Source organism: Cynoglossus semilaevis, chromosome 18 (assembly GCF_000523025.1).
Source record: "Cynoglossus semilaevis isolate Cse_v1.0 chromosome 18, Cse_v1.0, whole genome shotgun sequence".
Classification (NCBI taxonomy): Eukaryota; Metazoa; Chordata; class Actinopteri; order Pleuronectiformes; family Cynoglossidae; genus Cynoglossus; species Cynoglossus semilaevis.
The window spans coordinates 7,418,319-7,435,315 of NC_024324.1; the positions used below are offsets into that span (position 1 = coordinate 7,418,319).

General features: G+C 41.4%; 1 protein-coding gene across 4 annotated transcripts in view; it reads right to left on the reverse strand.

Moving 5' to 3' along the window:
* Positions 1-9: 9 nt before the first annotated feature.
* The window catches only part of adgrb2 (adhesion G protein-coupled receptor B2), a 165,683-nt gene continuing 148,695 nt past the window's right edge, over positions 10-16,997 (reverse strand). Inside the window, exons 30-34 of one of the 4 annotated variants that reach the window (XM_025065394.1) lie at positions 16,212-16,916; positions 14,056-14,091; positions 11,895-11,999; positions 4,647-4,698; positions 10-634 (exon numbers count right to left, since the gene is read on the reverse strand). In XM_025065394.1, the coding sequence (XP_024921162.1) occupies positions 525-634; positions 4,647-4,698; positions 11,895-11,999; positions 14,056-14,091; positions 16,212-16,916 (1,008 nt within the window). In that variant the 3' untranslated portion in view covers positions 10-524. The remainder of the gene's footprint in view (positions 635-4,646; positions 4,699-11,894; positions 12,000-14,055; positions 14,092-16,211; positions 16,917-16,997) is intronic. The other 3 variants (XM_025065396.1, XM_025065395.1, XM_025065397.1) reach the window with 3 other exon arrangements.

Here is a 16,997-nt window from a genome sequence, read left to right on the forward strand (position 1 = left end):
ATGGTGCAGAAATATTTTTTCCCAACCCTCCCCATCATCAAACAGTTCACATAGAATTTCTTTTTTTATCTCTAGAATAAAATCAAGACATTTTTTCGCAGAAATAATTTCTCCACAGGTTTTTTCGAGTTCATTTAAAAATCGTCTTCGATTGCAGACACGTCGAGTTCCCTGTTCTTTCTTTTTCCCGTAGTCTTTGTGAAAATATAGAGAACGGTCCTCTTTTCCATGTCTTTCCATTGCAAAAGTAAACAAATACAGTTTGGAATCCGACAGAGCACATCGCAGGAGACGGGGAGCAGTGTGTGTGTCTGTGTGTGTGTGTGTGTGTGTGTGTGAGAGGTCTTGGCAAAAAATAATGACTTATGTATAGATTTCAGGGAGTCAGCATCTGTACTGTGTCTGAGGATCAGAGTGTGTGTGTTCAAGAGAGTGTGTGCAGCACATCTGCCTGTCCTCACACTTCAGTCTGGAAATCTCCTTCAGAGGATTCGGGCGTGTTAGCAGAGGAGGAGTCCCAGTTCTTATTGTGCAGCTCCATCCGGTCTTTCTGCTCCCCAGGCACGATGGACAACTCGGGGGTCATGTTCTTGAAGCTGTCCCAAGAGGTCTGGTCCTCTGGAGTTGGCTTGTCCTGAAAAAAAAAAAACAAACAAAAAAAATAAGAAGAGTATATTAGCTGAACTGAAAGGAGCCTTGAGGGAAGAGGTAGAGTATGTTGGAATTTTCTGGAAAAAAAACCCACACTATTAGTCACAATGTGACATGACAACCTTTCAGAAGACCTTGTCATCCTTTTACCTTTCTATGCTAGTACCAGATCTTCCACTGTAGTCAAATAACTTTGTCGCAGATATTAAAATATCATCAATGAACTGGATGTGAAGGTAGGGGGCAGTCTTGTGGCAGTGTTGAGGGACTGTGTGTGGGGGATAAAGCAGCTTGAGTGGAAATCAGTCACATTCATTCATGCTCTGGTCAGCACAGTAAAAGTCTATAGAGTAGTTAACTGAATGGCTTCAGACAGATTGGCATCAATGCAGTTTTTAAGATCCATCACTGATGGATATTAAAACACCCTTCTTGCCATTAAGTAAAAAGCCAGCGATGTTAACAACAAAAAGCCATAACACGTGAAATTAAGGTAACTGCCATGTAAAAACATACATCTACTACAACAACACACAAGTTCAAAAACTCAACATAGCCCAGTGGTTCCCACCTTTTTTTGGCATGTGGCCCTTCTTTGACTTCACAAATTTCTGCCGACCCCAGAGACATTTCAGTAGCTGTCACTTGTGCAGTCATGTGATCGCAACTGTCAGTCAAGATGCGCCAGCTCAGATATGTTTATATGCTGCATCTTCTTTAAACTTCATTTATATTCATGAAAAGAATACAGTTGTTTTGAACTCCAGGTGACCCCACATTGAGTTGTGACCCCAAGGATGACACAAACTGACATAGTCTTATGTTATTTGCATGATTATAATGCCTAAAAGCTATTGCTAGAATAATGGAAATGAATTTTTAGTGCCACTGCCATAAACAAAAAATATATATATATATACTGAGATATTAAATGAAGATCAGATTAGCAATAACAATTTATAATCATGTATATTTTAAGAGTACATTAGGGTAACCATATATGAAGATATTAGCTGATTCAACAAAAATCTAAGTAACTCTATGTAGTACCTCTGCATACCCCCTAGGGGATGCAGGCCCTGAGTGAAAGCTACCACTTTGTGTAGCTAGATTAATCCCAGTCATTATGCATCAGATAAGGTCCATTATTCAAATACAATTTGATGTCTCACAGCAGTGATTTCACAGATATGAGCTGATACGTGACAAAAGGGATTTCTCCACAGAGATTCTTGGTGAAAACAAACACTTGTAATTCTTGCCACATAAATTATGACTTTGTTAAAAAAAAAAATCATAATTTAAATTGATTTTCTGAGGATGAATTTGCAACAAATCATTAATTTGTCTTCTACTTAATTCGCTGTTGTGGGACAAAACTGCAGCCAATCCCAGCAGTTATCAGGTGTGGGTGGGGTGCTGACAAATAAAAAAAAATGCATAAATTGTATAAAACTATTTATAAATATGAAGCAGCTGTGATTGACAACCGATCAGATTTACATCTCTGTACCTGTTTGTACACATTGGATGTACATCATTAGGCAGCATCTCCATTTCCACTAACCAAATGTTATTGAGAGCACTCCACCTCCAGCTTCATCCTTTTTTTTTTTGTTTTCCACGCCACAACAATCCAATCGCTCTGCCATTGCATCGACACATCAAAGTACTCGCGAGGAATTAACTGGGAGCAATTCACGCCCTCAAACCTTGCGATCTCTTCATCTGACACACACCATCACACATACAGACAAGCTATTGATCTGCTGCAACACAGAACCCCACCCCCCCACCCCCTCAGTGCACTGTGATGATCGTCAACCAAGCGCTAGGGGGCAATATCTGTCTGATTATCATTCTCCTTGCATTCATGCCTGACAGTTGGTAAAATGAATACAAAAGGCATAATCTGGGAGCCAATTTGCATGCTAAATGCTGGCGAAGGAACATTTTGTGATGCAGAAATGTGGGTAATGCTGCAGTTAAGTCCAACTTTATCCCCGAGAGACTAAGCTAACGCGATTCTCGCTGCTCCTGCGTGCCTATCCATTCCGTTTTGCCATCTCTGCCTGCCTCCTCTCCTTCCTTGCCCTAAAGCCCTATCTCATCCCTCTTTACCTTTCTCTGCCTCTGCCAGACACTCCTCCATTTACACTGAGTGTGTTCTTTTCACCTCCGGCAGACGGAACGCTCCATAGCTTCTCTTTCTGTGGTGATGAAATGGGAGGGAGAGGACATGGAGGAAGAGGAGGGATGGGAGGGGAGTGTGAGAAAAAATGAAGAGTCTGGGATCATAGTCACTGACTGCCTGCCCTGAAACAATAGGATTGTTCCCACACCTTCAGTAGGAGAATAGGCAGTTTTTTTTTTCTTTTTCTTTTTTTTTGCTTTATGTTCACACCACACTTTCTGTCTTCTACTCTGTCCTTACATTACCCACTCCCTGTCTGCAGCTCCCTTATGAAGAGATAAGTGTACCGGCATGCTACATCAATGCATTTTTTAAAAGATGATGGTCTGAGATAAACCATTAAGCTCATAATACAGTATAAATTATGAAAAAAATCACTCAGAAGTTAGTGTATAATTGAGAGTGAACAGCACAAGGACAGAGTGACTGCACAGATTTTAAATGCTATTCATGACTGCAGCGACTTCAACTACTATAAAAAGAGGTTACAAGAAAGGACAGCATGTGGGTGTGAAGGGAGCTGAGATTAAAAGCCATGACAGTGAATGCACCGTGTGGTGCTTGTGGTTTCATTGAGTGCAAAGTCAGAAAGGGACATTTAATTATTGGTATTAGCACATGGTAAAGGAAGCATTGTACGCAAAAAGCAGCACATATGGCTGTGTTTAAATAACTTGCCCTTTTTCTCCTTTTTCTCCTTTTTTCCGCATTTTTTCTTTGTTGTTGGCCACATTTGCCTTTTTTTTGCATTCCTCAACATAAAAGACGTTTTCAACAAAAAAGGCAAATACTGTTGTGCTGAAATATAATGAGCATTATTTTTCTATCTGCAGGCGATCCCGTCCGTCCATAACAAAACTACACTTTCTTATGAACGAGGCGAAAGCCCACAACAACAGCAAAGAAAACTCTTTTACTGTTTGGAATTTGAAACTGAGGAAATAAAAGTCACTCTTAAAGAGTCGTGAAGGAGACACGTGCATCACAAAGGCACATCCTCTGCTCTGTAAATCATTTTTATAATAATAATACCAGAATTGTCGTCATTATCTATTTGTTCTCTTCCTGTTGCAACACAAATTTTCATAAAAATGATTATCATGTCCTGTACTCATTAACACAGATACCAATCAATGGGCAGATAACTCTCACTCAAGTTGAGCTATGATTTCTCAATGACTTAGAAAATCAACCCATTCGTTGATGACACTCCTTTTTATCTAATCCTAAACCAAGAATTCAATACCTGTTAACCTGCTAAAGTGTTATGTTCAACACGTTCAATTTCTTATTTACTATTATGGTAACAGGGGCTGTATGTACTGCACAGTGGCTTACATAGGACTTAACACTGTGCACATTTGGGCTTACTTTGACTTTAGAGTTTCAACATTAATTTAATTCTGTGGAATTACAACAGTTTTAAAATAATCATTGACTGCACTGTTTTTTACAGAGAAACTTCCAGGCACCACAACGTCCTTAGATGAAGGTGTTTGTATAACCTTCTAATTGTGCATGAACTGAAACAAAATTACATTGCTTAAGGTGCAAAATTGTTGATTCACTGGGGAAGTACATCAGCTACTAGAACAAAAAAAAAAAAAATCCTGTTAGTGAAAAGGCATTTCGTTTTTTTTTAGAGATTTTTCAGCAATATTTTCCTGTATGCGGCTCATTACCTTCCAGGCAGAGCCAGTATTCCCACTTTGGGACCATGGGAACCGTGTCTGGATGTAAGAAAAATGTAGCAGGTGGTATGTTGGAAGTGATCAGGGAGCATGGGTAGGTTTTACTGTACCTTTGTTGGTATGGATGCCGGCGGTTCCACTCTCTGTCTGGCTACATTTAAACTGAAACGTGACAACAAACATGTGACACGTGGCCCCGGTCAGCCGTAAACAGACATGAAAGACATGCAGGGAAAACAGAAAAATAAACAGAAATCAAGAATGAAACATAACAATAATGATGCAGCAATTAAAGGACAGAAAATACAGAATGAGCCACATACATGATGTAAGCAATTCACAGATATACAAAAATAAACAATATATGAAGAAACAGATGAGGTGAACACCAGAAAATGTTTTCTTTTTTGTAGGACTAAATGGTTCTTTGGGTTAATTGGGTCGTCTCATTTTAATGTAATGATCAAACTGGGCACCATGTGAATTTATTAGAATGCAGAAGTAGACAAAGTAGACATTACACTCTTTAGCACAATTTACCCCTTAACTAAGAAGGAATCTGTGTCACAAGTAATAAGGCCCTTCAAAGGAGCCAAATCTGGAGAATGTAGGGCAAATACATTCCATTAGGGCAACACACTGCAAACAAACGAGCACTGCATGAAAGGCCACCGTTCCTATAGTGAAAGCAACTCCAGCTCGCGGTTTTGGCCCCTTTTGCCTCCCCTTAATTGGCCCAAGGACACTAAACGAGCTAAATTAGTATTGTGCCTCCTGGTGCATGAAGCCAGTGTTAGGCATGTTCCGCCTGGGCTGCCCATCCCCTCATTAGGAACCACTGATAGAGGAAGTGTGCAGTAGCGACACTTCGCCAGCCCTCAGTTTTCATGGGTAATTTAGGTGGAGGGATGAAAACAGAGGACGAGTTTATACTTGGCAAAAAAGACGGGGAGGCGAGGAAATAATTAAAAACAAGCTAATGAGAGGAATTAATTATTCAATTAATGTCTCAAATCTGCCACAGTGGGCTCAGTTTAGAGGGAGGTACGGGAAGACGGGGGTGGAGGGGAGAGAGGAAAATGTCAAGTCGGAGGGATAAATCGAGGGTAGAATGATCTAGAACAAGGAAAAAGATGGGGGGCGTGGGTTTAAAACTATAACAGCTAATTGGAGCTGCTCACATTAATAATGACAAGACTATTAACATTTACTATTAATCCACAAAAACTGTGTCTTATTCAATACTGTAAAAATACACATTATAGTAGAGGATATGCATTATAAGTGCAAATATTACCATGGCTCAGTGGTTCCCAAACTTAGGGTTAAGCCCCCCGAGAGGGCACACAGCTATTGCAGCTAAATTAATTTCAATATTTTTCTAATTCTAAAAGAGTACTTTTAGTTCCTTTATTCACTACTTATAACTAGAATAACAATTGATTGTCGATTTAAAGCAAAAGCAGCGAATGTTGTGATACAGAAAGATCAGGAATCGTCTTCACAATAATGGGCCGGGCACTGCTGAGAAAGTTTGGGAATCAAGGCCTTATCTGAAAATATTTCCAAGATAGTTAGCGACTCATATTAAAACACAGGAAACATCACTGCGGTCAACCGTCTTCATAAGGTGACACGTCAATCCTCTACATTCACGCCATATTTCTACGTGTTTCTGAATCCTCAGGCCTTCAATGCGCCTGCAGCTGTTGAGAATTGAATTGCAAATACGGCTCTCGTGAATGTGCTCATGTCTGTGTTCTGATCCCGCATGAATGAAACCACAACAACGTACAGTCCTTGGTCCCTTTGTCTCTCTATCCATCCCACTGCGTCCGGCACATTTTCTCACTGTCTGCCCAGAGAGGGAAGCCAGGCACACTTCATTTAATCAAGAACACAGCAGAGGAGAGCAGATGATGAGATGGGAATACATCCCATTTGAAGGCTGAAAAAAAATACGTCAGCCAGACTATTATGCACAGCAAACTCTTCCTTTTCCTCTCTACCTCTCTCTCAAACACACACACAAACAGGCAAAGTTCATCCCACACACAGATGGGCGCAGAACCGCTTCGATGGGCACAACATGCAAATATGTGTGATGACCTTCTGAACCCTGCGGAGAGGAAAGAACCCGACAGGCCTGGTTCCACAATGACAAAGACTAAGCAGCTAAATATAAGCGCACGCCCTAATGCTTAAACGTACAGCGTGGATTACAGTGCATCCACTTTTTCCCTCAGTCACCCCGTTGATACCATCTGTATGATGATTCCATTAGGAGAGACACAGTGAATATGAACTCTATTCGCTCAGCGTGCCATATGGCCCTGACTCAATCACACACACACCCCACTTCAAACAAGCAGACCTCCGTATATCAAATAATTGGCCAAAGAACTGTGTATAAAGAGCTGACATTAAGGTAAGTAGAGGTGTCCTTAAATACATATTTTACCGAAGAATATCCAAATCCAGCTTAAACAGCCCAGTAAGTGTGTGTCTGTTGAATTTGAAGTAAACACATCCAAATGGGCTGTAATTAAAGTATGATATCGTCGGAGGAGTACGGCTCCAAAGACCTGTGGGTGGTCTGCGCACATGGGAGCATCCTCTTAATTTTGACCTAGTTGCAGTATTTGCTACTGTATATAAAAATAATCTTTTTCTACCGACTGCATTCAACCATCAATGCAGTCAACCTTGTTGGTCTATTTTTATCATCACTCTCTCCAAATGTTACCTTTAAATCCTTCCATTCACCATAAATAACAGTTCACAAGCCAACAATACCCGAGCGTGATCCCTCACAGCTAGGTTAAAGGACGTAAATGACTTATTACCTTTTTCCCACATTTAAAAGCCACACGGGTTATGCGCGTGTCATTGCCCGGAGTTGACCTTTGTTAGCCATAGTTCACCAGTTAGGCATTTTGTAGAGTGGAAACTAAAGGTCACGTACAGCATTTGTTTTTGAATAATAGCTGAATTTTAACGGGGGAACAAACACGGATTTGTTGTTAATATGCAGGGCTTGTTCCGCCTCTTCAGCACTGTCACAGATAAGGCCGACAAGTGGTTTTCAACATTAAGGTTAATAGGAAGGGTTTCTTTTATATATATTGTCTGAATCCCAGTTGTGTCTCTATCTTTTTCAGCTTTGCATTCATTCAGCTTAACACTGAGGCATTTCTTTTTTAAATCTTGAGAAAACAGTAGAGCAGTATGGCATGGTGTTGCATTGACAAAACAAAAACATAATATCAACAAATCGACGTTTGTGTTTACAATATACTACAATACTAATTCACAATAACAAAGATATATGGATGTTAAAGATATGACTGAAATAAAAGAATACATTTTCTGATGTTCACTCATCTCTCAGCACAGCCAACACTGACACCGTTCTTCTGCAGATGTAAAGTGTTTCAGGTCATTTTTTTATTCTCCCGGAAGTCACACGACAGCTTTGTGTTTGGGCCTTTTCAGTGCCAATGCTGAGAGATAATGTCATGGATTTTATGAGGGGGATTATAAATCGGTTTGAATGATTCATCATCTTTATGAACTTATTTATCATTCGCTTAGAGGATTTTTACATCGGCACTGAAACGGACACAGTGGAACGAGTACGGGTGTGAAGCAAACTACGAAACAATGACATTTTCTGTGTTTACGTTGAGATACAGACAAAAGGTCAATCCTCCATCAACCTCGTCGACTGTCATACACGTTGGTGAAGCTTATTACGAATTTGTGCGGGAGTTGATGGAAGCATGGAAAATGGCACTCTTCAATCCAAATGTGAGGCAACAAATGTTTACAGCACCACCACAAGGGAGTTTCTACAATTACTGCTAATGGCTTTGTTGTGCAGCAGTGTTAAAACAGAGCAGATGAGCAGCTACATGGAGTAAGAATATACTCTGACACAATACGTTGTAAATAAGAGTATGCATTCTTATCACTCTTAATTAGACTGACTTTGGTAAATGGTACATATAGTCAGTAACCACCATATGCTAAATCTATATAAATATATTTGTAATTATATACATGTAAATATATAAAGTGTGTATATGTATATATTCACACACAAATATATTTACATATGTATATGTAGACCACACAGTTGTTTGATACTTCATGCAGCTGTAATACCCAGACACTTAGATATTTAACATGACATACTCGATAAAGCAGTAATAAGATACACAATATATTTCTGTCAGATTTGGTTTGTCTGGACAACATCCTTGAAATGATTACTGCATTGCTCAGCTGTCCACATACATAAACGCGCACCACTTCAACACGTCCAGAAATCCAAAGCCTGACAAGACTGTCGTCCCAAGTTACAGATGCTAATCCGTAACTGCACAACTGCTGCTTTGAAACGTACTGTTTGTCACTGCAGCATGAGCACACACACATGCACAACAAACAGTGATATAAATATACTGCCATGTAGCGTCATCAGCCTGCTTTACAGACTGGGGGGGCTCTACTGCCAGGTTGTTATGGTGGGTTTCAGTCTTACGTTGACTTTCTTTGAAAACAAGCGAAGTTCTTTGCGTAGGCGACGGTTCGGTGTCGTGCCTCGGTGGAGGGGGAGGGGGAACCTGTTGTAGATGAACACCGGACACAGTGGCCAGCAGGGGTTACAGTGTAGTTAGAGATAGGGTTAGAATACTGTTACTGCGCTTTAGAGAGACGACGCCCTGGAAATTCAGCACTGTTGGTGAGGTTTTACTGCTTGAGGTCAATGACTTCTTTTCACTACCTGTTAGGTGAAGTCAAGTGTTTGTTTCTTTTAGTGCTGGCCGAAACAACCAAAAGGCTTGCTAACATTTAATGGACAGATGCTCACCAGTGCTTGTCGTTAAGTCACTAAGTCAGTGGACCATGTGAAGTTAAGTGTGTTCATTAGTTTCCACAGTACTTTCAGCGTCCATTCATAAGGAGGGCAATAAATGTTGGCTATCGAGATTAGAGAACTGATGTTATATATGTGGCACTCACTGTCAGGGTCTGTCACATGTCGTAGTAGGGGGTTATTAAAGTTATTATAAAGCAATTATATCATTAGTGATGTGGTAATGGAGTTGTAGCACACACTGATATCAACAAAAAATAAATAAAAAATCAAGAGAGACGGGTGACAACACACATGTATGGCCACAATAAACTACACACATATACACACACACAGCCAGACTAACGTGTGACTCTCTCATCTACATAATTACTCCATAGTCAGCATGTCTGGTGCATTGACTCTCAAAGTGAGTTGACAGCTACAAAGCTGAACTCAGTGTCCGGGTCCTGTCATAGGTCTGGCACTGATAACATTATCCATGTAATTATTCACAGTTAAGTGAACTGTCTACTCACTTTTAACATAAGGTTTCGGTCGAGTTAGCCGCATCTCTGCCCCTTCATTTTATAATTTACACCAAGTCACTAATTCACAGGATATGTGCATACCAATTTGTCTTAATTAAGTTTTATTACAGCCAATCTATTACTTCTGACGAGCCTTTTCCTTCGCCGGCATTTGGGGAATAATCTCAAAGCGCACCTGAGCTCCCTCCCAGGCACATTACCAAGCTGCAGCACAACAGTTAAGAACCGCGGACGTCTAATGTATGGCTGGTTTCTCCGCGAGCGGCCTGCCATCTTTCTTTTTCCTTACAAAGCAGTTGCATGGCAGTAATGAATGGCGAGCTGGCTGACGCTTTGAAAAATCTCAATTAAGATCCTGAGCAAAATGAGCGACGATGGAAAGGACCGGTGCGGTACTTCAAAATGGCAGCATGTTTGTGCTTGTTCACTGTGTCTGTAGTTACATGGCACGGGGAATATGAGATATGTCAGAGCGGCTCGGGTGCCCCTACTTGGGATGTAAATTAGATGTGAAGCAGCATGCCGCCAATGCCAGGGGAAAGTATACCTATCAAGGCTGACTAACTCATCATGGCTTCACGCACTGGAGCACTGCAGATGAGGGTAGTGCAGCACGCGCATGTGTGTGAGGTAAAATTTTAATGAAACCGGCCTCATGAAGGTCAGCCGAGAGGAGGCGGGGGCTCTTCCGTCTGCTGCTAATGGTGTATTAATGATTCAAACACGCCTCTGCGTCCCATGAGCTTGGGCATCACCCAGGCACCCGACTGACACAGACACACACAAATGAATACTGTAATCAGCCACTCAGACAGACATAACCATAACACACACGTGGTATTGCCAAGCCCATGTGACATGTGGGACTTTTTTTTTGCAGATTTTATGTAGTACAGTGTGTACAGTATTTTTGCAAATATTAAATAGCAGGAATAGAAAAAAACATGGCAGTTAATGAGGATCATTTAGCTAAAGGTATTGGTATTATTGCATTTGACAGAAAAGAAAAGAAGATTTTTTTTTCAAATTCATGAATGAAATGAAAAAGGAAAAATGAAACTAAATAAAACCAATTCCAAAAGTATGTTCTGCTCCAATTTCCAGAGAAGTTGCTACACTTTCTACATGCTACATGGACATTAAGTTGAACCTTTATTTACAGGAAAAAGGACAAAGAAAATATTTTTCTTCACATACTCTTTACAAGCATACTATTTAAATCATACTGTCGTTGAGCAGGTTAGGGTAGGTAAAGGCTGGAGGTGTCGATAGGAAACTAAATCCTGGCATCGAGGATTTAGTTCCCTATTGACCAGGATTTAGTCCCCTATTACCTATACCAGGCTAAATCCTGGTATAGGTAATTTCATTTGTAAAAAAAAAATCTGAATTATGAGAAGAAACATCTTTGCCATAGCCAACAACTGAAGTTTCTGCTAAAGGTTAGCAGCATCCTGCTAATTAGCTAGTATTGTGTCAGAAACTGCCATGCTACTTTAATGTAGCTACAGAAAATTGTTGACACCCAATACAGTCCGGGATTCATTATGTAATGAAAAAGTAACAACAAGATTAGTGCCTAGTGATTAGTGACTGAGCTCTGTCCAAGTTTTTTTTTTTTTTTTGGAGCAGGATGGAAAACATTTTGTTTGTCCTTTGTCCCATAGATATAAAGGTTGACCTGCTAACTAAATGTTTTTTGTTGAGCTATTCTCTTTTAACTACAACACCTTTCAAGCAGTGTCTACAGTAACTGCTTCTACATCATTGTTGATTTTAAACACTAACTTTGGTACCGTCATGTTTGTTCTGTATTTATCAGTTTTACCATTTTTATTTATTTTCTTTAACAGGGACGAATTTTAGGATCGGTAAAATGTGTAAAAGGGGTTGGTGGTGCACTGGAACAGCGGATTCAAATTTAGACTTTTGGGTAATGGTCTTACCTTGCCGGTTGCGTCCCTGTTATACCTGTCTATGGTGTGGAACTTGGACGAGTGGTTGAGCTCATGGTACAGCTCAGAATGTCTTTTGCGAGTGTGCATCACTTTCTGGAAGGGAAGAAAGGAAGGGACAGCAAAAATGAACCAATGACAAACGGAGAAAAAAAAATATATAGAGTGGGGCCGATGTATGGGCAAGCAGAGGAGTGGGTCGGAGGCTGTGGGGATGCAGCCACGACAGGAGTTAAGAGAGGGAGATGCTGACAGATCGATTGATTGCTGCCTCATGCTCGTACATCATCCGTTTTGTCAGTTTTCAGGCAACTTCATGTGCTGCAGATGAGTCGTTTGAATGTTATTTTGGTGAAAAATGACTGACAGAAATTGTTACAGACTGGTGCCTGTTAGCCGGTGGTCCTGTTAACTCACATATTTGTCTAACTCATTAAATGTGGAGCAGATGGAGTGGAATTTAACTCTGGCCCAACTGGAACGACATTTGGCAAAACTGTCTTCCCTGTGTTCTTATTATGTCTGTCTAGATGGGAGCCATATTCCAAATCTTTTATTTTCTTACAGCAAACTGCATTTGTCAGTGCCACTGCTGTTGTCTCTCTGTACTAATGGGCAGTGTGGGGGCTGCTCAACACTAGCTAATTGTCGAAGCACATTGCAGGGCTGAAAGTGACATGGGGGGAAGATTCCAGCCCCCACACCAGTACACTGATGGAGCAGGAGTGCACTTAGTGCTGGCTCCAGTATGTTAAGAGTGCGTACTGCTCGGCTCAGAGCGTAATATTTTTCTGTTACTACTTGTCTCTGCAATTCACTCTGCTTTGTTTTGTCACTTCCTATGTCCTTGGGTGTGGTTTTCAAAATTTGGAAATGTCATCTGGAATTCAACACGGTTACTACGTAGCATGACATTGGCCTAAAGGCTAGATGAACTATAACAGCATATGCACACGCAGAAACATGACAACGCCATCGTGATTAGTTAAGCTTGGTATGTAGCGGTCAAAGGATTCGCACTGAAATTTTTAGATAAAGGTGACTAACGCTGCTACAATGCTACCTAAAATTCTTCACCTAATTCTCTCTAAAGTTTAGAAAATCATTTTAGCTAAACATGGTAGAATAAGCGTACATCTTGCATTAAATGAAAAAACTTAAGACCTGATCATCAGGTAAAGGAATCTTCCCAGCGAGGAGGCTACTCGTCATGTTAGCCACATAACTAGCATGACCAGCCAAACGGAGTGTTAGTACATCATCAGCACTCACACCCTCTGCATACTACATCATACAGTCTCCCAATGATGACAGGTCAATGTCCAGTCTTCAGGTTCAGTAACATATCATTAAAACTAGGGATGGCTCCATGAAACTTTTAATGTCTGATACTAATAATCCAACTTGGTGTATCTGCAGGTGCCGATTTTAACCTTTTTTTCCTGCCGTTGCTGAGGTGAATGTCTCTGTATACGGCATGACGCTCAGAGTTATATTGAGTATTCAGAATTAAGTATTGTATTGGATAGGATATTGTATCCTATCCTGGAATTTTGACCAATATTGGACGGATACTGATCCTGAGTGTTGATCGAGCCATCCCTAATTAAAACTACACCAAGTGCATTAGAATATGATGTATATATACTCAGACTCAGAGACTGGACATTTCCAGTTCACACATTCTAAAACAAACACACTCACACACTACTAACCCAAAGTATCCAACAGATATAACCAGCCAATCAAATACAGCCACATACCTCACCTCCTCTCCCTAGAATTAAATTGCTTTTTCCTCACACACATAAACACACACACACACTGAGCACTCGTAAACCTGCTGTTTCTCCAACAAGACCCTCACAATTGAATACAGACATTACTCGGTTTATTCACACTCGGTGACGATGTGCAGAATTGACACAGACGTTAACGTACATTGGAGACAGTTATAAGGCCAGTGTTGTAGAAACAGCACACTGCGAACCTAAAACACAACACTGTTCTAAATGCAGGGAAGACACGGTGGGGAGGGAAAGGAGAGGGTTTAGCGTTGCTGTTTGTTCCTCTACATGTTACTCAAGTCCTGGCAGAAGCACAAGAAAGCAGAGACAGGCTGATGACAAAGGGGTGAGGTCACAGGTCTTACCTCAAAGTCCAGCTCAGAGTACCGTACTCTTTTCCTCTGGAAGAGGAGGGGGGGCAAGGGGAGAGAAGAGAGCATCAATGACTAACACTGGACCTCTACGTAAGATGTCTTCTCAAGTCTTTATCCCAGTCTCCCTGTGAATCTCTGTACAGCCATTGTTCAGTAACAAGAGGAGCGCTAATGTGCTCCGGCTGTCCAACATCATACAGACATTCTCTCAGCCATCAAAGCAAACAGCAAATTATTCAGTCTATTTCAGTGCAATAAGATTAGTGAAGTGCAATAACCAAGAATTACAATGAAATACTAATTTCTCGGCTCACATCATCTGAAGTTAAATCATTACGAGCCCGGCATGAATCACCCTCCGCTTTTTCTCTCTCCCACTATTTTGTCAAATAATTTGTAAGGAGATTATTCCGACTAAAGGAGCGGCAACAAACGCATACATGAGCAATGTCTCCTTTCTTTCAGGTCGCCCGGGCCCCGCCTCTCTTTTCGCACGCCTCCAAAGATCCCGTGTGTGGCAAACAAGCCGCCAATATAACAGCTGCAGACATTTCCAGCTCATCTGCTCCTGACATTTCGTCGCATTACATTCCATCTCTGACTCTGTATCTCACTTTCGCTGTCTGCCAGATTTACATTTGGCAAAGAAAAGGGCCACTCTGCACGGTTAGTTAAAAGCTGCCTTCATTCTTTGAAAGGGCAGAGTTGCTGATCTGAAGCTACGACAGCCTAGCTTTAAACAGGTGGAGAAATGCAAACAGACACAGAGGTGCAGCTCTCTCTCTCTCTCTCTCTCTCTCAGAGACGTCCCCTTCACTGAGCAAATTATCTGCTGTCTATAAAACAGTCGTCGTCTCTGAAAAGAAACCCTCTACTGACAAAGACTGAATTGCCTTATTTTTCAGGGACTCCTATAGAATAACATTTTGTTGAAACATATTAAATAGTCAACATCAAGTCATGAAAAAACATCTTCATCCTGCAAATGGTTGTTGCACATTTTAACCATTTAAGATTGGTTAAAATGTTTGCCCAAATCATGTATTTCAGGATGTTTGTCAGAATATAACATAGTATTAAATGTAATGATAGACTGCATCAATATTTGTTCTCAGTGCTAAGACGAAGCAAAGAACTAAAAAAAAAAAAAAATCAACCTCCTGCAGTACCTATACAGACCGCTTGGGGTCACAGAACTCTGTTAAAGACATCTGCTCAAAAGTATGTCCTTAGGCTACATCCCATGAGCTTTTTTTCCCCATGCTGGACCCGATCATTTGGAAGTGAAAATGAAGTAATGTAAAATAACTGCTGTGATATAATCTTAAGAGGCATACTCTAATATCCATCTTCACAAATTCAGCCAGGGTGAAACAGCAGCAGTAACTTGAATTTCCCAAGATTCTCTGCAGACATTTTTCTTTTTTTTTTAAAGATTTCATGAGTGCACTCTTTGCTCCTCGGTGGTGATTTTTTTATGAGTTTTAATGGCTCAGCCCTAACATCCTCGACTAAAAATCTGCACTTTTCACCGAAGGTGTCATTTTAATCTCTTCTAACAAAGTGACTCAGCAAGACACCACAGGGGGCAGCGCCAGTGTGTGTGTATCAGCACGTGTGTGTGTTGCTGTTTGTATGGCTTTGACGTCTGTAACAGGAGCTGAGATTCCATCCATTCATCATCATACAGATAACGCAGAGAAAACAGTTTCTGCACGTTCTCCCAGTTCACACCTGGTGGTTATAACTCTCAGATTTAACCCTAAGTTTCAGTCTGCAATTTTTTGATCAGTGGAAGATTGTGAGAGAAAAACCCAAGATCTGGAGGGGAGACAGTCTCCGCCTTTCCACTCCCCTCTCACCATCACAATCACAGTCCTCAGAGACAGAAACCCACACACACATATATGTATTATATACATACACACACAGACACACACATATGTATGTGTGTATATATATATATATATGAGTGACTTCGTTGACTTCAGAAACCAAATTCTGCACAATATTCTCTCTTACTTCCTGTCCTCCTCATTAAAAAAACAATACCTCACTCAGAATGCTAGGTCAAAGGTGAACCTAGTCAAGAAGCACCTTTACAGGTACATTACTTTTCTGCCCTTTTTCCTTAATCTTTCACCTACCTCCAGAGATCCTGCCGAGTGGCTGGTGTTGCCGTTGGTGCTGCCCAGGTTCCGTGGCAGGGTTCTGGTTCTCTCCACTGCACTTCCGCCCGTCAGTATTTGTCTGACTGACGGCCTCTGGCTTGGCTTAATCTGGAGAGAGTGACCGTGGGAGTGCATGTGTCCTCCATGGGAGTGTACAAGACCACCCTGAGGCATCATGTGGCCATGCCCGTGCTGCATGGTTTTGATCGTCCCATAGGAGCGGTTAAGGTTCATGGCGATGTTCATGTCGCCCACACTAGATGGCACAAAATCCACCGGGTAGGCTTCGCTCTCAGCTGGATGGAGAGTCAGGGGCGAGGGAGGCGGGGGGAAAGGAGGATCTTCCACCGTGATGTTGAGAGGCTTCTCCTCACTCCCTAGATCCAGACCTCCTTGCAAGGTGGACCCCGGGTGTTTGAGACTAACCGTCCTGCGAGGTAAGACCATGTAATCCCCTTCCCCTCCAACGCTGCCACCTCCCCCACTTCCTCCGCTCCCAGCACTACCATCCTGGGAATTGTTGGAAGAAGCCGGCGGCCGTGCCCAGCCAAGGCCACTCTCTGTGCACAGATAGATTGGACCGCCGCTGTGCTGCTGCCCCTGCTGTCTCTGCTGATCCACATTCACTTCCTTCTTTAGGGGTGTCTCACTCAGCTCATTCAGGCCTCCTAGTGGTGGAACCTTAGGGAAGAAAAACCAAAAAAAAAAAATGCAATTTGTAAATATATATGCAGGCATATAAGACAATATAACAAGATAAAA